The 23,108-nt window shown below is 60.3% G+C and overlaps 3 protein-coding genes across 7 annotated transcripts in view; 2 read left to right on the forward strand and 1 right to left on the reverse strand.

Annotated features, from left to right (window-relative positions):
• The first annotated feature begins 1,058 nt into the window (after positions 1–1,058).
• CERS1 (ceramide synthase 1) lies at positions 1,059–19,013 on the forward strand. Of its 3 annotated transcripts, none has more exons than XM_045862675.3 (7): positions 1,059–1,331; positions 3,725–3,884; positions 7,803–7,983; positions 9,798–9,959; positions 10,304–10,451; positions 10,669–10,778; positions 18,636–19,013. In XM_045862675.3, exons 1-7 carry the CDS (start codon positions 1,074–1,076, stop codon positions 18,676–18,678), a joined length of 1,062 nt encoding a protein of 353 aa, XP_045718631.1. In that variant the 5' UTR covers positions 1,059–1,073; the 3' UTR covers positions 18,679–19,013. The 3 variants fall into 3 exon arrangements, 2 of the variants coding, with proteins under 2 accessions (XP_045718631.1, XP_064453611.1); XM_064597541.1 differs by lacking the exon at positions 18,636–19,013 and adding an exon at positions 12,857–13,555; XR_010413614.1 differs by lacking the exon at positions 18,636–19,013 and having other exon boundaries at positions 10,276–10,451.
• Positions 19,014–19,016: 3 nt separating this feature from the next.
• GDF1 (growth differentiation factor 1) lies at positions 19,017–21,039 on the forward strand. Its single transcript, XM_045862674.3, has 2 exons — positions 19,017–19,341; positions 19,980–21,039. The coding sequence occupies exons 1-2, from the start codon at positions 19,017–19,019 to the stop codon at positions 20,762–20,764; spliced, it is 1,110 nt and encodes a 369-aa protein (XP_045718630.1). The 3' UTR covers positions 20,765–21,039.
• A 130-nt stretch (positions 21,040–21,169) lies between these two features.
• Positions 21,170–23,108, reverse strand: part of UPF1 (UPF1 RNA helicase and ATPase) — a 36,681-nt gene continuing 34,742 nt past the window's right edge. For all 3 annotated transcript variants that reach the window (XR_010413602.1, XM_045862673.3, XM_045862672.3), the window contains exon 24: positions 21,170–23,032. The gene's annotated coding sequence lies outside the window, so the exon portion shown is untranslated. The remainder of the gene's footprint in view (positions 23,033–23,108) is intronic.

The following is a 23,108-nucleotide window of genomic DNA, read 5'->3' on the forward strand; positions in this document are numbered from 1 at the left end:
ACAGGAGGCTGTGCAGGTGCAGAGAAGTGGCTGAATTCGTGAACATTCAGAGGTAGGGCCAACTGAGTGTGTTGCTAGACCGGATGAAGGTTGAGAGGAAGGAGGAGAGATGTTGCCTCCTCAGTCCTCCTGCCTGTTTTCCCCCATGCACCTGAGGGTCAGGTCAAGCCTCCTGTGGGGCCCACACTGATTTTCACTCTGCATCTTAAAAGCTTTGGGATGACGTCCTTGGTGGGAGGGAAGGAGGAACACAGGAATGTGGGAGTCCTGGGGGGGCTGTCAGTGTCAGGGAAGGTGATATTCCCAATAGGTGACTGGTGTCCTTGGTCATGGCCAGTGGGGGCTTCAGACACAGGGCCTGGTCACTGGATAGTAGAGTATCACCAGGGGTGGTCCCAATGGAGCCAGCGGTCTCGATCCAGTCTCTGAGTCCCAGCAGGTGGGTGTCCACTCCCTCTGCCTCTCCGCAGGCAGGCCCGTGTTAACCTGCTGCGGGGGAGGGAGGCCTGCCAGGTCCTCAGGGTCACGGATAGCAGCAGGTGGCCCTGAGGGCAGGGAAAGAGTTACCGCTGAAGGGCACTGCCTGTTGGTGCTCACCGTGCCGCACATCGCAGACACCGAGTGGTGGGGTGGGGGAGCCGAGTGGGCAGGGGCACTACGGAGCGGGGGCAGGGGGTGCGGACACGGGGTCCAGGCCGTGCAGGCGCCTGGCAGACACCCTCCCCGCGTTGCTCCCCGCCTCGGTTTCCTCCACTGGAAAATGAGCTGGAGCGCGGGCCCGGCTCCAGCACGCGTCGCGACAACTCCGGGTCTTATCTGCCCGTGGTCGCCGCTGCTGCCTCCGGGAGACCGAGCACCCGCGCTCCCTCAGGGTCTCGGACGTCGCGACCAGGCCCCAAGTCCCCGCCGCCCGCGCCCCCGCCGGGGCGGAGCTTACGCCGGCCCCGCCCCCCGGTCCACAGCTCCGGCCGGCGCGCCCCCGGCCCAGCCGCGGCGCGTGACGCGGGGCGCGCGGCTCCGGCGGCTACCGCGGGCGGGCGCAAAGCGGCGGCGGCGGCCGGCGAGCGGGCGGCATGGCGGCGGCGGGGACGGCGGCGGGGCCGGCGGGGCCGGCGGGGCCCGAGCCCATGCCGAGCTACGCGCAGCTGGTGCAGCGCAGCTGGGGCAGCGCGCTGGCGGCGGCGCGGGGCTGCGCGGACTGCGGCTGGGGGCTGGCGCGCCGCGGCCTGGCCGAGCACGCGCACCTGGCGCCGCCCGAGCTGCTGCTGCTGGCGCTCGGCGCGCTCGGCTGGACGGCGCTGCGCTCCGCGGCCACCGCGCGCCTCTTTCGGGTCAGTGCCGCCGGGGGCCGGGACGTGGGGCCGCGGGCTGGGGGGGCGGGGGACGGGCTGTTATGGGGGGGCGCGGGACCCCGGGCCCTCGCGTACCCCTTTTTGCCTCTACGGGCCGGGTGACTGGAACGTGGGGGGCCTCGGGCTGGAGGAGCTCGTCCCTTTCGGGCTGAGAGGGGTGGGGGTGGGGCGGATGCGGGGGTGTGGCCGAGCCGGAGCAAGCCCGGGATGTGGGGACCCCCACACGAACACGGGGTGTTCGAGATGCGGGGGGAACCGGGGCCGACTTATGCCGGTGGGTGCGGGACGAGGGGGCCCCGGCCGGTGGGAGGGCCCGGGCCGCCTCGCGCCCTTTCGGGCAGGGCCGAATCGGGGACGGAGGAGCGGAGGATGCGGGCGGGGTGGGCTCGGGACACAGAAGCCGCCTGCGCCTTGAGCCTCGGGGCCGTGCGGGGCGCTCCCGGAACCGGAGCGGGGCCCGAGGTCCACGCGGCGGCGGAGCGGACTTGTCCGCTGCTCTCGGGAAGGAGGCAGGAGCTACCCGGTCGCTACCTCCCGCATGTCTGGAATCAGCGCCACCCTCCGACCTGGGGAAGCAAAGGCCTGGACTCCCCGGCCACGCCGGTGGTCGCAGTTTTGAGAGGTGGCACGGCCTGGGTCTTCAGAGCTGGACTGGGCTGCCTCCAAGGGGCTGCGTCCGAATTACCCGGTTTCTAGCGAGTCTGGGGAGGCTACCGCCGCAGGTGGAGAGTGACCCTGTGGGTGACATTGGCGCCTGGCCTCCCTCTCATCCTTAGGGAGGGGTCGCTGCTATGGGAACTGGTGGGAAGGCATTCGGGCCCCTAGCTTGGCTGCGACTCCCCCATGGACTGACTGGGTTCACCCCGCCCCAGTCTGGCTGGAGGTGGCAGGGGCTGCAGGGACAGAGAGCCCGGCGCCAACAAAGGGGCCTTTCTCTGCTGGCTGGGAAGAGGCTGGCCCTTGTTAAGGATAGGGTGTTGTTTGGAGACTACTGTCCCCACCACCATCCCCTATCACCCACATGGGGAAGAGCCCCCTGCCACCACCCTTCTCCAGGCAGGGGGGAGGCAGGCATCAGGGCCCCTCCACGGGTCAGCCTTGGTCCCCATCTGGCTTTGTTGGTCCCTCTGCTCTCCCAGTTTCCAGCTGGGAAGTGGGAGGTCCAGGAGGTTGAGGGTCAGAGCCCAGGAGGGGGATGTGGTGGCTCTGGGACAACCAGAGTGGAGCGGGCGCCCTCCCTGAGGAGGAGGCTTGGCAGTGAGGGAGCCTGGTGGGGGACAGCAAGAGCATGAGCACCCTCCCTTTTGGAATCCTGGGAGCTCTGGCCAGTGCGGCCCGTCCGGGTGGGGCAAGACCAATTCGAGGCTCGCCCTTCCCAAGAAACGGGTGGAGGGGCTGCCGTTTCCTCCAAAGCTCATCTTCTTGGCAGCCGCCTGGTTGCCAGGGGTGACTGGAACTGGCTCTGGCTGTCTCCATGGCAACTGCTGGTGCTCCGGCCCCCACAAGCCTCTCCTCGCGGGGAAGGGGGCGGGCTTGACCCAGCAGCTCTGGAGCCCCGCCCCCAGGGAGCTGGAGGCGGGGGCTCCTGGACTCCGGGGGAGCTGCACCCCTCAAATTCCTCCATACTTCACGGTTATGTGACCTCTCTTTCTTCCAGTCCTCCCGGGTGTGTCCTTAGGTGGCTCAGTTCATGTCCCCAATCTCATTGTACATCCTTCCCCTGCCCTGCCCCCTCTTTCTCTGCCCCATTCTCTCCTCTGTCCCCCTACATTCTCATGCTGTCCCTCACGTACCCACCCCATCTTCCCCAACCTCTTTTTCTCTCTAGCCTACCCCCAAATTCTCTGAGGTACACCTTCCCCTCAGGTTTCTCCCCCGTGGGGATCACTTGGGGCTCCAGCCTCCCCATGTTCTCCCAGATGCCCCCATACTCACCTCCATGCTCTCTCCACAGCTTTGCCCCTACAGGCCCCTCCATATCTTATCTTTAATCTCCCCTCCTCCCTGGTATAGCCCCAGCTCCCTCTGGGAACCCCAAGTCCCCCAGCTCCCCTGGGCTGGCCCCATTGGTCTCCCTTGCACTGTACTCACATGTCCCCTTCCTCTCCGCCATGGCCTTCCCTTACGTTTCTCTCAGGCCTCCCCCCACTCCCCTCCCCACACTGCGCCGGACAGCTGGGCACTAAGTTTAGCCCTTGGCTGGCACACATGGGCTCTGGTTACACTCCAGGCGGCAGTGGGTACCGGGGCCCGGCCCTCCCCAACACTGCCCAGCCTGGAGAGCCCCTGAGCCTGGCTTTCCCCACCCTGGAGAAGTGGTCCCTGGTCCTTGGCCCCCAGCACTGATGGCCACCGCCTTCTCACCCATATAGCCCCTGGCCAAGCGGTGTCGCCTCCAGCCTAGAGATGCCGCCAAGATGCCTGAGAGCGCCTGGAAGTTTCTCTTCTATCTGGGCGCCTGGAGCTACAGCGCCTACCTGCTCTTCGGCACCGACTACCCCTTCTTTCACGACCCACCCTCTGTCTTCTACGGTAGGGGCCTTGCTGGACAGAGCAGGGTGGGGGAGGATTCTGCTCGACATGGGGGAGCTGGACACTCATCATACATCTCATGCTGGATGTCAGCTCCAAGATAGGGCCGTCCCAAGGTAGCCCCAAGACAAGGGTGCCTAAAGGGCTCTGGGGACAGGAAAGGGTCCTGTTTAGGACCTGGTGCTATTAGGGCTCAGGGAGGTGTCCTGAATGAGGTGACCCCTTGTGTGGACCCAGGTGGGCATTCCTGGTGTCTGGAACAGCATGTGCAAAGGCCCTGGGGCCTGCCTGAGCTTGGTGTGTGAGGACGAGAGGAGGGTAGGAGGAGTTTGAGTTTCATTCTAAATGGGATGGGTTTGTGGATCATAAAAAGCTGCTTCTTCTGGCTGCCATGTGGAGGCAGGAGAGTCCCGGATAAGGAAGAAAGGGCCCAGGGGGGAGGTGAGGGCCTAGTGTGGCTTGGACCAGCTTGGCGAAGAGATAAGGATGGTGAGAAACGGCTGCATCCATTGATTGGATTAGATGTGGGGGTCGTCAAGGCCTGAGCTTAGTGGGGTAGGCAGGAAGGTGACTGTAGTGTCCTTTATCGCCTGCAGGCAGGCTGTTCTAGAAAACCCAATCTGTGATGGGGGTGTCGGGATTTCTCTATTCCTGTGCTGACCACGCAGGCTGTGCGCCAGGGACACACATGGAAGTGTTTCCTGCCATGGGACGTAAACAGTTTCTGAAGCCTCCATGGCACCAACCCCGCGCTCCGATCCAAGGGCTGGGCACAGAGCTTCTGTGTTTCAGTTTCCCGGTGACGAGCACCGCGTTTGCTGGGCACCTGTCTGTCTTGGTGGGACTGCGTCGCCCACATGGCCACTCTCCCCACGTGCATTGCCCTTGTTATAAACCCCTGGAGGGCAGGTTTTAGCTGTCATTCAATTTCCCTTTGTGTGACTGAACCACCATAGATCCCTGTCAGTTTCAGGCATGGAGTTGCCTCTGGCTTTTTCTTTTAAATTATGATGTGATAACATGCTTGCAGGTGAGCTGCTGCTTTGCATGTGCACTTATTGGGCACCTACTGTGTACCAGGCACTGTGCTGACAGGGCTGTGAGTGCTCCAGAGAAAGCCCCCCGCCTTGATGTCTTGTGGTGACAATTAAGTACGAAATCTGTTAACAGCTGATAAGAAAACTCCAGGGGGGCGGGGAATGTTCTACAGAGATGGGGATGGCCCCACCAAAAGTGACCTTTGCATGGGGACCTGGAGGTGCCTGGAGCAGATAGGAAATGCAAGGGCCACCGTGGGACAGGCACACTCCTGGCAGATGCTCAGAGGCAGAGAGCAGCCCCCCCCCAGGACAGGGGGTAGCTACCGGAGGGCTGTGAGCAGCGGGGGATACTGACAGGCCCAACTGAGAAGGGGGCTGAGGGCAGGAGCCAGGACACGAGGGGGCTAGGCCCATGATGGGGCCCAGAATGGGAGAGAAATGGCCGGCTTGATAAATGTTTTGAGGGCAGAACTGATAGGATCCACTGCCAGGCCAGAGGGAGGGGTGAGCAGGGAGGGTGGGGATGACACCAGGGGCTGGGATCCGAGGTAGGGGGCAGGTTTCAGGGAGAGCAAGGAGCTGGGTTTAGGACGCCGCGGCGCTGATCCCAGAGGCCAGGGTGGAGGATGTGGTGGGGGTGACACGAAGCGTCCAGAGCAGCAGGTTGGATGTGAATGCGGAGAGCAGGCCGGGGCTCCATGGCCCCCCGAGTGCGGGGAGGTGCAGACGGAGTCTGGATGGGGGATCCCATGTGTGTCGCACTCTCCCTACCCCGCCCCAGATCCGGGGCTCGAGGGTGGAGGGGGACGCTCACGCAACAGTAAAAGTCTTGCCAGTGCGATTGGTGGAAAATTCTGTGTCCTGTTTCCACAGCGGGCTGGCTCTGTGCACCGAGGCACCTCTACATCCCTTTCCTCTCAAGGGGGGCAGAGGCGCCTGGCAGGTGTTGGGGGGGCCTCCACCGGCTGCAACATTCCCACAGAGCTCGGGGAGGGGGGCTCCTGCCAGAAGTGTGCGTTTTGCTGTCAGACTTTGAGGAGCCCCTGGACCTGATAAAGTGGTGGGAGGAGATCTAATCCATTGGGGGGGGGTGCATTTTTTTTTTTTAATTAGGTAAAATATACATGACGTAAAGTCAACCATAATTTGCCAGTGGCTGGTACTGTCCGCTGGCGTGAGGTCCCTGGAGTAGCCAGGTGCGTGGAGATGGAAGCCAGGACTCGGGGAGGGCACGGGGAGCCGGGGCTTAAGGGGCACAGAGGTTCGGGTGGGCGCCACGAGGAACGTTCTGGAGATGGCCGCGCCGCGGTGCAAACACAGTGGGGCCACAGAACGGAAAAATGGCTGAGGTGTCAGCGTTCACGTGGTACGTGTCTTACCACAGTTTTTAAATATTTACCATGTTCAGGTGGGCAGTTCCGTGGCACACGTGGCACATTCACCGTGTTGTGCCTCCATCCCCACCCCCCCCCGAAGGAGACCCCGTCCCCGCGGGCAGGCACTCCCCCCCCCCGCCCCAACCACGGATCTGCTTTCTGTCTCTATGGATTTGCCTGTTCTGGACCTTTCCTGGACGTGGAAAGGGATTATGCTCTCTGTGACCTTTTGTGTCTGGCTTCTTTCACTCAGCGCCGTGTTTTTGAGGTTCATGGACCCCATAGGAGAGCTGGTGCCTCGCCGCTTTGTACGGCTGGGTGGTAGTCCGTCGTGTGCAGGGCGCACGTTTTGCTCACCCACTCGCGCGTTGGTGGGCACTTGGGTTGCTTCCACCGTCTGGTGGCGGCCGCGGCACTCCTGTGCACTTGCGTGTGCAAGGAGCCCTGGCCTGAGCTCCCTTGAGCACCTGACTAGGAGTGGACTTGGTGGAGCACATGGGGCTCGTGTGTTCACAGCTGCTGCAACCACCGCAGGGAGGGTGGACCGTTGGGGACAGGCTCTGGAAAGCCAGGAGGAGCTGGGGCCGAGCTGAGCGGGAGACAGTGGTGCCCGGAGCAGGGTCAGAGTGGCGAGGGCAGGGGAAGTGAGCAGAGGCCTGGACAGAGAGGGGACCCCGGATGGGGGTCCACGTGGGTGGGTCCCTGTTGCGTAAGGAGTCAAGGCGCGGATGAAGAAGGGTCGCCGAGGCGAGACACTGGGCGTGGGGGTTAGGGGACAGCCAGGCTCCAGGCGGCATGAGGGTCTGGCTCCAGGTCTCTGAGGGTGGAGGCAGGAGCCCTCGGGGGGAGCCCAGGGTGGTCATTTTGGGGGTGTGAGCAGAGAGGGAGTGGCCAGGGAAGTCCAGGTCGATGCAGGCCGAGCCCTCTTGGTGACGGTCCTGAGAGAGGAAATGGGGAGAGCCAGGGGTCAGTGTCACCGGGAGAGGGTGAAGCCTGAGTGTGGGTGGGCACAGGTGCCAGCAGGAATGGGGTGGCCGCAGGAGCAGGTGGAGGGGAGCCACACCCCACTGGGTGGGACAGCCCATCTGCAACAGGATTGGCCCGTCAGCTTTCTGCCTCGGCAGTCCTGCCTGGCATGGTGAGGCGGGTGGCAGCCTCCATCCTGCAGGGGGATTTGCCGGGATGGGAGAACCTGGGACAGGGGCATCGAAGTTGCCTCCAGAGAGCCTGATAAGTAAGAGAACACAGGAAGGGGAAACCAAGCCAGAGTTGGAAATCCTGCAAGGGACAGATTTCAGGGGTGGGAGCATCTTTTTCTATAAATCTAGAACCACTCCAAAAAAAGAACACCCGTTCATAAAAAATAACAGGTAGAGAGTGGGAACAGACTACCAGGGACCAGTGTGCCTGCAGAAGGGGGTGGCACGCCTTGGCTTGTGGAGGCTGCACCCCAGCTGGAGGGGTCCTGGAGGCCCCTGACCACACAGGCCTGCTCTCCCCAGACTGGACGCCGGGCATGGCGGTGCCCCGGGACATCGCAGCCGCCTACCTGCTGCAAGGAAGCTTTTACGGCCACTCCATCTATGCCACGCTGTACATGGACGCCTGGCGCAAGGACTCGGTGGTCATGCTCATCCACCACGTGGTCACCCTGGTCCTCATCGTCTCCTCCTATGCCTTCCGGTGAGTCCGGGAGCGGGCTGGAGGGCAGCGGGCACAGCATGAGCAGAGAGGGTAGGCTGGCAGGGGCCACGGTGGGTATCCATGGGGGTGGGTTCTGGAGAGAGACTGCAGAGGGATGGGGTATATCAGGTGCAGAGAAGCCCCAGCCTGCTCATACCCCATCCGTCCCCCTCTGGCCCCTCCGACCCCGTGGCAGCCTTGGCCGGGTCACTTAGAAGTGCTTCCTGGGCCACCGGCCATGCCCGGCTGCTGCAGGGGGTGCGGCTAGGAACACAACCAACCCACCCTAGCATTCTAGAGCCCACTGCGGCCACCACACGTGGCCCCTGAGGGCCTCAGACGCAGCCCGTCCGCACCTCAACCTGCCGTACGTGTAAGGTCAAAGACAGTGGAGAGTGAGTATCTCTTGCCAATCCTTTTGTTGTATCAGTTGCATGTGAAGATGACAACATTTTGGACTTACCGAGTCAATTAGAATATAGTGTTAAAATTAATTGTATGTCTTCTTTTTTTTTTAAGATTTATTTATTTGAGAGAGCGAGAATGAGAGAGAGAGAGAGTACATGAGAGGGGGGAGGGTCAGAGGGAGAAGCAGGCTCCTCGCCGAGCAGGGAGCCCGATGCGGGACTCGATCCCGGGACTCCAGGATCATGACCTGAGCCGAAGGCAGTCGCTTAACCAACTGAGCCACCCAGGCGCCCTAATTGTACGTCTTCTTTACCTCTTGTTTAAATGTGGCTGATAGAGAATCTGAAGTAACACGCACGGTTCACCTGCTTCCCGTTGGACGGGCTGCTCCACACCTCTAGAGCTGCCGGCCGCCAGGGCCTGTGTCAGCTCGGACTGAACTGAAATAAAGCTGCATGTTCTCTTCTGCAGCCACAGTAGCCACGTGTCAGCTGCTTAGTGGTCACGTGTAGCTGCTGCCTCTCCTACTGGACAGTGCAGGTTTAGAACATTCCTATCATTCTAGAAAGTTCTATTAGGTAGCAATGTTCTAGAGTAGAATTAGGTGATAAGACCCAAACAAACAAACAGATGAGAAAAGAACTAACAGTTTGTTTGAAGGTGATAACTATGGAGAAAAATCAAGTGGGAAGATAAGGACCGTGGGGGTGGTGAGGTGTGGGTGGTTGGGTGACACGTGAGCAAAGTCTGAAAGGTGAAGGAAGGCTCCGTGAACACTGGGGAGGTGCATGTTAGGCGATGGGAACAGCATGTGCAAAGGGCCTGTGGCACGTGAACTGTCAGGAAGGCAGAGTGAGAGAGGTGCTCAGGTATGTTCAGGCTGAATTCAGGTCCAGTGGCCCAAGCAGCTGTCAGGTGGAATGCTGGGGAGGGACAGGCGGACGCCTTCAGGCTTCTTTAGAGCCTGGTGGGGACTCGGCCTTCCCTAGGCAGGTCTGCAGATTGCAGCAATGTTCAGGTTAAACGAACAGACCTAGGAGGGTCAGCGTGGCAATGATGTTGGAGGTGAGGGACAGACTTGTGGGGGATGCAAAATGGCCCAGGCCACTGAGGGTCAGGGGTCACAGAGACGAGGAGGGGCAGACAAGGAACTTCCAGGGAGGCTCCTGGGTCCCCTGGGGACAGTGAGGCAGGGAGGGTGAGGGAGTGAGTGGGGCCACCAAGGCGCAGGCACAGCTTGGGTGCTGCCCCTGACCTGGCCCGCTGAGGAAATGGGCAGGTCACGGAGGCCAGGGAGGGCAGCTTTGAAGGGGCCCACAGGAGGCTTGGGGTACAGCCTTGGTGCAGGATAAGGGTCTCCAGTGTGACCCACCCTCTCTCCTCCCCTATCCCACTCCCCTCCCCAGGTACCACAATGTGGGCATCCTCGTGCTCTTCCTGCATGACATTAGCGACGTGCAGCTGGAATTCACCAAGCTCAATGTCTACTTCAAGTCCCGCGGCGGCTCCCATCACAGGCTCCACGCTCTGGCGGCCGACCTGGGCTGCCTCAGCTTCAGCCTCAGCTGGTGAGGGGGTAGGGAAGGGGGTGGGGCTGGCGAGAAGGGGTGGAGGCATTCCGGGGAGGAGGTGGGGCTGGTGAGAAGGAGTGGGGCCAAGCTGGAGGGGGTGGGGCCTGGCGAGGTGGGCGGGACCTAGTGGGACAGGGGCGAGCCGGAGGCGGGGCAGAAGCAGGGTTGGGCGGGGATGGAGACAGACGGGCAGGGGTGGGCAAGGATGGGGCAGGGGGACCGGGATGGGTGGGGGTGTGCAGGGACAGATGGATGAGTCCAGGTGGGACAGCACAGGGCCCAGGTGGGGCAACCCTCCACCTCTCCCCGACAGCTTCCCCAAGCCCCCCTCCCCGCTGCAGGTTCTGGTTCCGCCTCTACTGGTTCCCGCTCAAGGTTCTGTACGCCACGTGCCACAGCAGCCTGCGCTCCGTGCCTGACATCCCCTTCTACTTCTTCTTCAACGCTCTCCTTCTGTTGCTCACCCTCATGAACCTCTACTGGTTCCTGGTGAGTCAGCAGCCCACCGCTCCTTGCCCACCCAGTGGTTGGTCCCCAAGCAGTGGTCCAGGCACAGGCCCTTCTCAGGCATGCCCAGGGAGGGGGCATATTCGGCCCTGGGTACAGTACGTGCAAAGGTCCGGTGGCAGGAGCACACAGCCATCGGGAGGGCAGCAGGGTCAGGGAAGTGGCTTTTTCTCACTTGTGCGCCCCCCTCCCCCCACAGTACATCGTGGCTTTTGCTGCCAAGGTGCTGACAGGCCAGGTACACGAACTGAAGGACGTGCGGGAATACGACGCAGCAGAGGCCCAGAGCCCCAAGCCCAGCAAAGCTGAGTGAGTGTGGAGGGGCCGCCGCCCCGGTTCATTCCTTTAGCCACATCTGTCTGGTGCGCACACTCTGGGGGCCGGCTCTGGAGACAAGGCAGCGGATGAGGCTGCCATGGACACTGCCCCCGCCCCCAGAGCCTCTGTCCCAGAGAGAGTGCAATAAAGGCGTGGAAGCTTAGCGACAGAGTTAGATGCGTCAGGCCAGACAGGAAGTGGGTGGAGCAGCCTGGGGGTGGGGCAGGTTGGCGAGGGTGGAGAATCTGGGTCTCGATGGTAGGAGTTGGTGGTAGGAGCTAGGAGCATGAGGGCCAAGCTGAGTCGCTGGCCCAGTGGGTGAGCAGCCATGATCCAGGTCAGAGGGGAGCCTCTAAGCAGGTGGCAGTGGAGGTGGGGAGGACGGGGAGCCGTGATGGCCCAGAGAGCCCACACTAGGTCCGTGTTGACGCTCCCTGGCCTTGAGGCCCAGCAGGGCAGCCCACAGGGCAGTCAAGCAGGAGAGGGGGCTGGGGGCTCAGACCCAGTCTGGCCCAGGCGGGAGTCCTAGGGAAGGAGGGGAAAAGGGGCCTCATCAAGCACCACGGAGGTAGGACCCCTGGGATTCGCCAGCCCCAGGTTATAAGCCAGACGATGTCCAATGCTCCCAGCCTGGAGGGGCCCCAGGAGTGAATGGAGGCAGTTTTGGGTGATCAACAGAGTCTAGGGTGTACAACACCCCAAGATGGGGGGCTGCTGTCGGCTTGCAAGGTACCAAGTCAGTGGGCCCTGTGATTTGGCTTCTGGGGGGCTCATCAGTGACCGACCTGAGAAAGGGGGTTTCAGGGAAGCAGTGTGCTCAGAGCTCGATGAGATGGGTCAGAATGGGCTGTGAGGAGGATGAGAGAAGGAGAGATTTTAAAAATCTCCTTGGAATACGTAAGAAGGGGAGCAGAGAACCGGCGGGTTCCAGAGTGGAGAGCTGAGGGCTCTCTGGCCAGTTCACATAAATAAAAGCACTTTGCAACCCGCAAGCGTGGCACTACTGTTGGGGGGGTGCTAAGGCCAAAATGCCAGTGCCCAGGCCAGAGAGGGACCAGACAGGCGAGCAGGGATCACGGACATGAGAGGACTGGACAGCAGGTGAGGTCTCCGCAGCTGGATGGTGTGGGGGCCTAATCACCACGCGGCCGTCCCTGTCATCGGGACGGGTGGGCACAGGGGCCGTCGCCAGGACGAGTGTGGTCAGATCCCAGCTCTGCTATAGAACCTACCAGACTTGTTTTAGGTGAACCAGAAATAAAAAAAGCAAAGACAATCCAAGACTTCCGTCTCGAGCTGCCATTTACCGAGATGGAAGTTGGGGCTGAGTTGGGGTAGGGCTGTGTGCACCGGCCAAGGGGGGTGGGCAGGAATCAGGCATCTAGTTTGGGGGCTGTTTGATCGTCCGATGTCCAGGGAACATGAGTTAGGAATTCCACGAAGACATCAATGAGGTATCCCCAAGGAGTCTGACCAACCCTCAGAGAAAACCTCAGAAAAAGCAACAGCTAAAGCAGCAGGTGCGAGAGGGGAGCACCTACTTGGCCAAAACGAAAAACTGGAAAGATCTTCCTGCTGTAGACTGGGGAGCTCCTGGTGGAGATGTCCAGACCACCTAGCCCCACTCGGTGCGGCTCCCTAGCCTGTCTGCCCTGAGAACACCCGGCCAGAACATGGGGTGGGGGGCGGGGGGCTGGCACGTGGCCGGCATGTCCAGTAGGATGAGAGCGTGAACTCCGCACAGAAAGGACAGGGCAGACCAGGGAACGCACTGCCAGGATCCACCCCCCGGGTGTCACCCGCAGAGCTCAGTTCCCCAAGGCTGGCCACAGTTAGCGCAGTCGGATGTAACATGGATAAGAAGCAAGGAGAATGTGGAACATGCTGCCGAAGAGTGGTCAGGGCGCCTCCAAACCCTCAGGTCGTGGAAAACAAGGCAGCTGAGGCGCTGTCTCCTGTCAGAGGCAATGAAGGCATGTTGCCTGAACGCAGTGTGGGCTGGTGGGCCAGAAAAAGGACATTCGCGGAAAAACTCGGGAAATCAAATAAGGTCTGCGTTTCGTTCGTAGCACTGTCCCGGCCTTGGTGTCCTCGTTGTGACAAATACACGGTGGAGGTGTGAGATGGTAACATGCAGGGAAGCCGGGCGAGGGGTACCCCACAGCTCCCTGTCCTGCCTTCACAGCATCTCCACAAACCGACGATTACCCTAAAATAAAAATCTTATTTAAAAAAAAAAACATGAAAGATCGTCAAAAATGACATTGGATGTCATAGTGTGTTGCCAGTTTTGTAGGAACAAAGTACCGTGAGTTGGGGGGCCTTAGAACAGAAATTTGTCTCTCACAGCCCTGAAGACCAGGAGTCTAACATTGTCGGCAGGGCCATGCGTGCCCCCTCCGAAGTCTCTAGCAGAGGACCCTTCCTTGTCTCTTCCAGCTTCCGGGGACTCCACGGGTCCCTTAGCTTGTGGCCGTGTCACTCCAGTGCCCATTCTCTGTCTTCATATGACCTTCTGCTCTCCAGCTCTTCTCTCTTCTGAGGACACTTGTCTTCAGACTGAGGATCCATCCTAAATCCAGTCTGATCTCCGCCCAGATTCCTTCACCTAATCACATCTGCAGAGAGCTTTTTTCCCCTAATAAAGTCACATTCCCAGGTTCCAGAGATTAGGATGTGGGGACTGCCCATCAGCCCCCTGTGGATGTTAAGGCCCATAGAATTAGATGCTGCTGGAGAGAGAATCAGAAAGTTAAAAGCTGGGGGTGCCTGGGTGGCTCAGTTGGTTAAGCGACTGCCTTCGGCTCAGGTCATGATCCTGGAGTCCCTGGATCGAGTCCCGCATCGGGCTCCCTGCTCGGCGGGGAGTCTGCTTCTCCCTCTGACCCTCTTCCCTCTCGTGCTGTCTCTCATTCTCTCTCTCAAATAAATAAATAAAATCTTAAAAAAAAAAAAAAGTTAAAAGCTGCGAAGAAGTGACCAAGGTTACAGCAACCGCAGCTAGAAACGATGACAGCTAGAATTCTAAGCATGACCTGGCCTCGCTGAGTTCTGATAGGAGACAGACACAACATGAGAAGACACAGTGCTGAGAATTTTCCAGACGTAACGGTGTAAATCAGAAAGAGGATGAATAAAAAGACATCCATGGCCCCAAACACGTCGTAGCGAGAAATGCAAAACAGCCACAGGAAAGATGGCCTATGCAACAAGGACACAGCCGCAAGGGACGCAGGACGAGTGTGGAGGGGACTGTCCTGTCCAGTGCCGAAAAGAAGGAAGCAGCAACTGGGAATTTCTTACACAATTCTGAAAACATTTGCCTGAGGGAACCTGACCGGCTTCGTCGGTAGAGCACGCGACTCTTGATCTCCTGGTCCTGTGTTCGAGCCCCACGTTGGGTGTAGAGTTGACTTAAAAAAGTAAAATCTTTAGGGGCGCCTGGGTGGCTCAGTCGTTAAGCGTCTGCCTTCGGCTCAGGTCGTGGTCCCAGGGTCCTGGGATCGAGCCCCTCATCGGGCTCCCTGCTCAGTGGGGAGCCTGCTTCTCTCTCTCCCACTCCCCCTGCTTGTGTTCCCTCTCTCTCTCTCTCTGTCAAATAAATAAAATCTTAAAAAAAAAAAAAGTAAAATCTTTAAAAATAAAAACAATTCCTCAAGAGACAGAACACCCACAAGAAGAAAAACTAGGAAAGTTTACCACCCATAGATCTTGAGGGGTGTATTTTAGAACACAGGAAAGCTATCCCAAGAGGTAGATCAGCAGGTGAAATGACACATATCTGGGTAAAAAAATGTAAAGGCCCGATCTGAGCTTTAAAAAAATGAGAACTGAAGCAGTAAATACTGAAATGGGATTGAGGCCTTTGCACTTTGCAAGAGGGTGGGGATTACCTTTAGGCTATATTAAGGACTTCTGGGAACGCTGGTAGGATGTAGAGGGGAACCCCGGACAGGGACAACAAAAAAAAAAATGCAAAAAAGGAAGATTAGTAAAAGCAGGATAAGGAAGGCAAAACCAGAGGGTAGACTCTCAAATATTACTCATCCAAATAAGCATACATGGAATAATCGTGACAGTTACAAGGTTTTTTTAAATTTATTTTTTAAAAAAACTTATTTAGAGAGAGTGCAGCAGGGAGGGGCAGAGGGAGCGAGAGAGAATCTCATGCAGACTCCCTGCTGAATGTGGACCCCTGACACGGGGCTCGATCCCACGACCCCGAGATCATGACCTGAGCTGAAACCAGGAGTCAGATGCTTAACCCACTGCGCCACCCAGGCGCCCCACAAGATTTTTTTTTTTTTAATCCACCTCTTCGCTGGTTAAAGGACTTCAAGTCCAGGATACGTGAACGTTGCAAGTAAAAGAACAAGACAAAAAAATCAGATGTAATACTTGATCTGGAACATTCCACGTGTCACAACCCTAAAATCTCAGCATGACGGGACCACGGGAGGTAGTCCGAGCTCCTCATTGAGCAGCTCAGAAGCAGTGGGAACAGATGTTCTTTTTAAGCACAGGACGTTTCTCAGAATTGACCAAACCCAGCCACAGGGGAAATCTCCAGGCCCCAGAACCAGGATCCTGCAGGCTGCGTAGACGAAAGTTCAGGGAGGTTTGAGAACAGTGAGGAAATGTTGACTGAGACCCACGACTGTGGAGCTGGGAAACCGAGCACGTGGCCAGTAAGTAGCCCCGCCCCCTTCCTCGTAGTGCCCGGCTTCATTCGTTCTGGCTGCTTCTCTCTTTTTTTTTTAAAGATTTTATTTATTTGAGAGAGAGAGAGCGCACATGAGAGGGGGGGAGGGTCAGAGGAGAAGGAGACTCCCTGCCAAGCAGGGAGCCCGATGCGGGACTCGATCCCGGGACTCCAGGATCATGACCTGAGCCGAAGGCAGTCGCCTAACCAACTGAGCCACCCAGGCGCCCTGCTTCTCTCTTCTCACTCCCTCTGCCTCCCAGAGCCCCAGGACCACCAGCACTGCCTCCACCATCAGCCCCCTGGAGGGGCCCCCGTGCCCCAGTCCTGGCCCAGCCCCTCGGTCTGAAGCCCCCCATTGCCGCCTCAGGGGCTGCTGAGACCAGCAGCCACCAAGGGCCCTCACCCCACTCGGTCTGCTGACCTGCCCTGCAGCACCCACCACTTCCCCACGGCCTCCCCTCTCACGGCCCCTTCATTTAATTCACCTGACTTCCAAGTTTCTCCCCCAGCTCCCGATGCTCCTCTGCGCGCCCATTCTCTGTCTCCGGGTCCGCCTGACATTCCCAGCTTCTGTGAAACTATTGGGAATCAGCCCCTCTTCCCTCCCCAAAGTACCTTTCTGGAACGTTTGCCTATCGCAGTGGGGGGAAACTCAAAGTGGAAACCTTGCCAAACCCTAGGGAGTCCCCTCGCTCCCTGTCCTCCTTACCTCCGAGGAAATATCCAGAATCCTCCCAAGATGCTGCCTGCTTTCCTCTCCCTCCAGTTTCCACCCTTGTTCTGATTCTCTTTTCCCCATAGTGGGGCGATGACACTGAACAGCGCAAATCTGACATCGTAGAGAAGCCATCCCCACCACCCCACCCCCCACCCCCCACCCCGCCAAATACTGGTTTTGAGTGGGGAGGGGTGCTTGGAAGCTTGTACAGAAAAATAAACCAGCATCATCGGGAAAGTTCTGGTAAGGTGCATGGCGGGGTACCGATCCTCGAACGTATTAAACCTACTATAAAAGTATAGGAACTGAAACAGTGAGGAACAGAGCTGAGTCCATAAATGGAATAGACTGCAGTCCTAAAGATCACTGGGAGCAAAGAGCTGTCAGAAATACTTGGTAACCATCTGGAGAAAAGAGCAAACTTGTGTATCTCGAATCAGCCCGAGGCCAACTTCCGATGGATCAGATGTCGAAGCCAAAGCAGAAGCTGCGAAATAAAACCCGAACCGAAAAGGGAGATTGTGGCATCTAGCACCTGAGCCATGAGAAGAGTCTAGAAGCCATCAGCCCCCACCTCTGCTCCGTCTAGAGAACCAACAGGCAAAAACGGACGACAAAGGACAAACCTGAGGGCTTATCCCTGGGGGCTTATCCCTAACCTCACAGATCAAGGGCTCCTGCCGGTGGCAGCAGCCAGAGAAAGGGCAGCAAGCCACGGAAAAGTGGGCAGAGGATGGGACGCGCGCTCCCAGGAAGGGACATGCAGTGGCTCCAGCCCAAGGAAAGAATGAATTAAAGTGACTGAGGTCATCTCGAGGGAAGTAGGTTCCTATATGAAAGGGTCTCTGAGCCAGAGTGCTCCGCAAGACGAGGGGATGCCCGGGGTGGTAGCACACGCCGTGAGCTAGGATGTGGGTGAGATACCCGCAAGATGTGTGTGAAATGCTGCACGGAAGCAAGAAACCCAGGTTGATTTCCAGGAGTGGCTCAGGCAAACTGTGAGTTCCCTGTGCTTTCTGATGTCCAGATCGTGAGAATACAGTAGCCGCTCAAAAAACTTGATAACAGGTGTACGTAAGCCGCACCGTAGGACCCACTTCTGCAAAGACACGGATAGACCGATGCGCAGAGGCAGGAGGGGGCTCCCCTAAGTGGGAACAGGAGTAGCCAATGCCATGACCAGTAAGCGGCAGTGAGATGCTGGGTCAGCACCAGCAGGCACTGGCAAAGGCACCAAGGAGCAGGGGCGGAAACCCTTGTCGAATCTGGTCAGGTGGTCCTGGGCAGACCCCGAGGCGGAACCCGAGACCTGCCACCAGCGCCGGCAGGGAAAATAGAATTTATGGAGAGCGGTGGTGCGCACGGCAGCAACCTCTGGGTCGACTTTTGGGAACACTGGGGTGCAGAAGACATCTTTTTTATTTTTTTAAGATTTTATTTATTTGAGAGCAAGAGAGGGAGAAAGAGCACAGAGGGAGAGGGGGAGGGAGAAGCAGACTCCCTGCTGAGCAGGGCTCTATCCCAGGACCCCCGAGATCAGGACCCGCACTGAAGGCAGACGCTTAACTGACTGGGTCACCCAGGCATCCCCCAGAAGACATCTTTATAGTTTGAAATATGCAAACCATACCTTATTTAGAAATTAGGGGGCTTGGGGCGCCTGGGTGGCTCAGTCGGTTAAGCGTCTGCCTTCAGATCGGGTCATGATCCCAGGGTCCTGGGATCGAGCCCCACATCGGGCTCCCTGCTCAGCGGGGAGCTTGCTTCTCCCTCTGCCGGCCGCCCCCCCTGCTTGTGTTCCCTCTCTCTCTGTGTGTCAAATAAATAAATAAAATCTTTAAAAAAAAAAATTAGGGGGCTTTCTCTGGACTTAACCTGGACACTTACCATATTGATTCGAGTTTTTAAAACACTGCATAACTTGTTTTCAGAATGTGGAAGGAATGTAGGGGCTGTGGCAGATGGAGACAGAGGCCAGTGGATGGAGAATCACAGAGGCTGTGAAGACTTTCCTTGTTGGGCTGTGAGCCAGCCAGGGCCCCCGGAGCCAGGGAGGAGCCCTACTCTGGGCGGAGTGTCAGGGAGCTCTGGCCAGTTTTGCCCACTCTCTGGAAGGGGAGGAAGATAAAGTGCAGGGTTTATCCAGACCCAAGTGGTGGGGTTAAATCAGGCGGAGGGCTTTTGCCCTCCAGCGGCAGTGGGTAGCTCCAGAGAGAGGAGAGAGGAGGGTTTAATTGGGAGGAGCAGGGACGCCATGCCCACTAGGCGGAAGGCAAGGTCTTATGGCCGTGTGGGCAGGGAGGAAGGACCCAGGTGGGCCGCCGCCTGGCAGGAAAAAGGGATGGGGAGGGCGATGCGGGCGAGACAGGGCGGTATGCGGGGCATGGGGTCCCGGGGCTAACCTGGGTCCGGTTCTGGCCCCCAGGAAGCCGCTGAGGAACGGCCTGGTGAAAGACAAGCGCTTCTGAATTCCTTGATCACCGTCCCACCCCTTAGGACCCAGCCTCGCCCGACCACGCCCCCCAGGGACCGACCACGCCCCTCCTCCGGGACTCTGGCTCCGTCCCTCCCCGCCCCACCTGGGCCCTGGCCACTCCCGGTCACCTCCCCCTGGACTCCTGCCCCGCCCCCGGGGTCTACCCCCGTCCGGCTTCAGGACCGCGGCCACGTCCCCCGGGACCCTGACCCCGCCCAGCCCCAGACCTCCGTCCAGGCCCCTCCAGGGACCTCGGCCCCGCCCCCAGCCTGCAAGTCGAGGGTGCCCGGCGGCTCCTGAGCACTCGTCCGGCCGCCGCCAGCGAGGAAGATGCCACCGCCGCGCCGCCGTCCTGGCCGCCGCGTCCTTTTCCTCCTCCTGGCCCTGCTGCTGCCCTCACCGCCCCCAACGCGCGCCCCAGCGCCCCCGGGCCCCGCCGCCGCTCTGCTCCAGGCTCTCGGGCTGCCCGACGTGCACCGGGGCGCCCCCACGCCCCGGCCCGTACCCCCCGTCATGTGGCGCCTCTTCCGCCACCGGGACCCCCAGGAGGCCAGGGTGGGCCCGCGGCGGACGCCCCAGGGGACCACCCTGAGACCGTGCCACGTGGAGGAGCTGGGGGTCGCCGGAAACATCGTGCGCCACATCCCGGACCGCGGTGAGTGGGGCCTGCGCTGGGGGCGTGTGTCGGGGAGGCTGGACCCCGCCGCGCGCCCCGCCACGAGCCTCCAGCGCCGCGTGGGGGAAGCCAGAGCGGCTCCGAATGTCCCCACCCGTCCCGTCCAGCCCACGAGCAACCTGGCCCCCCGCACTCCATGGGCTCTGCCCCGTGGGCACCTGCGGGGACCGGCTGGAGTGGTCCCACGGCCAGGATCCCTTGCACGGGGCAAGGCCCCTAGCTTGCAGCTGAAGCCCTGCCCCCACTCTCCGCTCGTTCCCCCCGCTGTTTCACACCATTTGATGCCTTTCCTGCAGATACCACCTCTCCAGCATCGCTTCCCCACCGGCCCCAGGCATCCGTTCATCTCTAGCCCCGGCTGGGTCCCGCCGGCAGGCCGCCCTGCACCGGGCCGGGCCTCCTCTTACTTGCCAGCGATGCCCTGCCCCCACTCCCTCACTCCCCGCCCCCTCCCCCGCCCCGCGCGCCACTTAACACCGTTTGACGCCTTCCAACATTTGCCGCCCCCAGCCCCAGGCGCTCACCTTTTCCCCGTCCGCAGCAGAAACCCCCTCGCGGGCAGGCCAGGCAGGGCGCGGGGGCGCAGCGCGAGCCCAGCCTTCTCCCTGCCTCCCCAGGTGCGCCCACCCGACCCCCGGAGCCCGCACGGGCCGCGGGGCAGTGCCCTGAGTGGACCGTCGTCTTCGATCTCGCGGCCGTGGAGCCCGCGGAGCGCCCGAGCCGAGCCCGCCTGGAGCTGCGCTTCGCGGCGGCGGAGGCGCCGTTCGGCTGGGAGCTGAGCATAAGGCAGGCGGCGGAGGGCGCGGGCGCGGGCGCCGGGCCGGTGCTGCTCCGTCAGGCGGTGCCCACCCTGCGGACGCCGGTGCGCGCCGAGCTGCTGGGCGCCGCCTGGCCCCGCAACGCGTCCGCGCCGCGCAGCCTCCGCCTGGCGCTGGCGCTGCTTCCCCGGGCCCCCGCGGGCTGCGCGCACCTGGCCGAGGCCTCGCTGCTGCTGGTGACCCTCGACCCGCGCCTGTGCCACCCGCTGGCCCGGCCGCGGCGCGAAGCCGAGCCCGCAGTGGGCGGCAGCCCCGGGGGCGCGTGTCGCACGAGGCGGCTCTACGTGAGCTTCCGCGAGGTGGGCTGGCACCGCTGGGTCATCGCGCCGCGCGGCTTCCTGGCCAACTACTGCCAGGGCCAGTGCGCGCTGCCCGCCGCGCTGTCGGGCCCCGGCGGGACGGCCCCGCTCAACCACGCCGTGCTGCGCGCGCTCATGCACGCGGCTGCCCCCGGCGCCGGCGGCCTGCCCTGCTGCGTGCCCGCGCGCCTGTCGCCCATTTCCGTGCTCTTCTTTGACAACAGCGACAACGTGGTCCTGCGGCACTACGAGGACATGGTGGTGGACGAGTGTGGCTGCCGTTGACGGGGCCAGATGGGGGGCCCAGACAATAAACACTGCGTGGTCCGCTCCCCTGTCTCCCGTCTGGTCGCCTGGGGGCGGGAGAGGAAGCAGCCAAGGTGGTGGGACAGTGACCCCCAGTGACGCCACCTGCCCAGCTCTCCCAGGGCTGGGGTCCTACATCCCAATCTCCACGTAGCCCAACAGCTAACCTGCCCAAGAGCCTGGGAGCTGCCCACAGCAGGCCCAGGCACTGCCCAATAGCAGGGGCCTTGGTCACTACCTGCCGCCAGTCCCCGCCATGCTGATCATCTAGCCATTCTCAGCTTTGCCGTCCAGGCGACCCCAAGGCTTCCCAAAAGCCAGGCCCCCAGACCAGGAGCTCTGCCACCTCCCTGCAGTTCATCTGCCCCAGTGTGAACACAAGAGCTGTTTATTAAGATTTTATTGGTGACAATAGAGCTTAAAACAAATCGACCAGAAATCAAAAGTTACATTGCCTTGGTACAGATGCCCCTCAATTTGGAAAACAAGAACTGCTGCTATTAAGGTGGAGAACAAAGCAAACAGCACAAAGCAGAGGCAAAGCATTCCAAGGAACAGAACAGGGCGGGCAGGTGGGCACAGGTTGCCCACGGGGTGTCGCACAGGGGGTCAGAGCGGAAACCTATCCAAACTCTACGCCTCTATGTGGCCTACCAAAAGAAGGGGGAAACCGAAAGCCCTACAGCAATGGTAATAAATAAGAGGCCTAGCCAGAAGGAAGGTGGCCTGTGTGTCCCCGTCTCCCAAGTACAAGCTGGAATCTGGAGGCTTTGATAAGGGCCAGTGTCAGCCTCACAGGGACGGGGACGCTGGGGGGGGGGGGGTATGGTCAGGGTCACCAGGGCCTGGGTAGGCAGGGGATGGTCCCCAAGTAGGTGGTTGTCAGGGAGACTACCACCCCCACAGTGGTGTGCAAGGAGCTGGGGATGGCTCTCCCAGCTACAGTAATTTCTGGAGTTGTGGCCCAGACCCCTCCAGACAGAAGCCCCCTCTACTAGCTGATGTGACGAACTGCTCCAAGCCCCTTCGGCGTAGAACCAACTTATTTCTGAAACTCCTTTACCCCAAAAAAGCAGAAATCACCCCACCCCATCACAGCCATACCCACAGGTAGGAGGTCTCCCAACCCGGAGGGTGGGGTAGAGAACAAGGCAGGTGGGGCGCTCGGCATGTCCAACCAGCCACGGGCACTGTGGGCGCCTCCCTGGGGATGGGTCCTCTTGGCGGCGGTCTTCCACCAAATCCTCAGGAAGGACCCCGGGGAAGAAGCCACCCCCCCACCCTCTGGCCTCACAGCCAGTCCTGCCCAAGGCCCGTCCAGGGGTGGGTGGGGCACGAGTCCGCGGCGCGCGGGAAGCACTTGGCTTCTCAGAGTCCAGCGGAGACACCGTGGGGCTGCCTGGCCCGGGACGAGACCGTGCTCCCTCACAGCCCTGACGTGCAGGGAGAAGCCGCTGGAAGCTAAAACTGAAAACAAAATTTCTCCTCGCGATCCCGTCACAGGTGTTGATCCTAATCTTGAGATGTGTTGGCTTGTTTAAACTTCGTTTCTGGAAGCTTCTCACATCTCCCAGGTCCACCACTAAGATTTGGGAGACAAACTCAGGAAAGTATATTTTTCAGTACTCATTTGAAAGAATCTTTAAAAAACAAACAAAAACCCCAAACACCGTGTTTTCTTCAAATGAAACCCTCTTAGAACACAGGCAGCGTGACCAGGGCCGTTGCAGAGCTGGCGTGGACAGAACCCACACCTCCGCGGGGCTCTCCCAGCACGGCTGCCTCGGCAAGGAGCCTGCTCGGCACAGAAATGCGAAGTTTTTCCTGCTAAAACGTAGTCCCCTTTCAAGAAAAGAGAAACAGAAAGAAAAGAACAGAGGAAAGGGCTACTCTGAGATGAGGGTGTGCCTCCCTCCGCCCTGGTCGCAGACCCAGGTGTGCACGCGGCGAGCGCTGGGCCTCCTTGGCGAGCGGGGCAGCCTGGCAGGGCTCGCTGGCGGACGGTCCTCCGCGGCCGCCCGCCTCCCGCTCTCCCTTCTCCTTCTCCTCGCCGCCGCGGGCCAGCAGTGGGCGCTCGCTCGGTCTCGGGCTCCTCTCTCCCTCGGGTGCTCCTCTCCCTCTCCTGTTGCTCACAGTGGTGCTTCAGTTTTAGCAGTGGAAAACAGGTATCCATTTATTTTTATTTTTTATTACCCAGAATAAGATGCTGATGGACTAAGCCACATAGCTTAGCTCTTCCGCTGCCACCTGCAGGGAGGGAGGAGAGCAGAGGGCCATCAGAGCAGCTCGGGGACCCCCCGCCCCGAGGGTGCAGGGCTCCTCC

Source organism: Mirounga angustirostris, unplaced genomic scaffold, assembly GCF_029215605.1.
Source record: "Mirounga angustirostris isolate CCGP_5_RB_7025 unplaced genomic scaffold, mMirAng1.0.hap1 SCAF_1, whole genome shotgun sequence".
Classification (NCBI taxonomy): Eukaryota; Metazoa; Chordata; class Mammalia; order Carnivora; family Phocidae; genus Mirounga; species Mirounga angustirostris.

Bases quoted from the DNA above. Each gene is read 5' to 3' on its own strand.
- CERS1 (XM_045862675.3), top strand. From the start codon at position 1,074: ATGGCGGCGGCGGGGACGGCGGCGGGGCCGGCGGGGCCGGCGGGGCCC. The intron at 3,885-7,802 runs GTAGGGGCCTTG...TGCTCTCCCCAG, and splicing joins CCCACCCTCTGTCTTCTACG to ACTGGACGCCGGGCATGGCG. The intron at 10,452-10,668 runs GTGAGTCAGCAG...CTCCCCCCACAG, and splicing joins TGAACCTCTACTGGTTCCTG to TACATCGTGGCTTTTGCTGC.
- GDF1 (XM_045862674.3), top strand. From the start codon at position 19,017: ATGCCACCGCCGCGCCGCCGTCCTGGCCGCCGCGTCCTTTTCCTCCTC. The intron at 19,342-19,979 runs GTGAGTGGGGCC...CTGCCTCCCCAG, and splicing joins GCGCCACATCCCGGACCGCG to GTGCGCCCACCCGACCCCCG.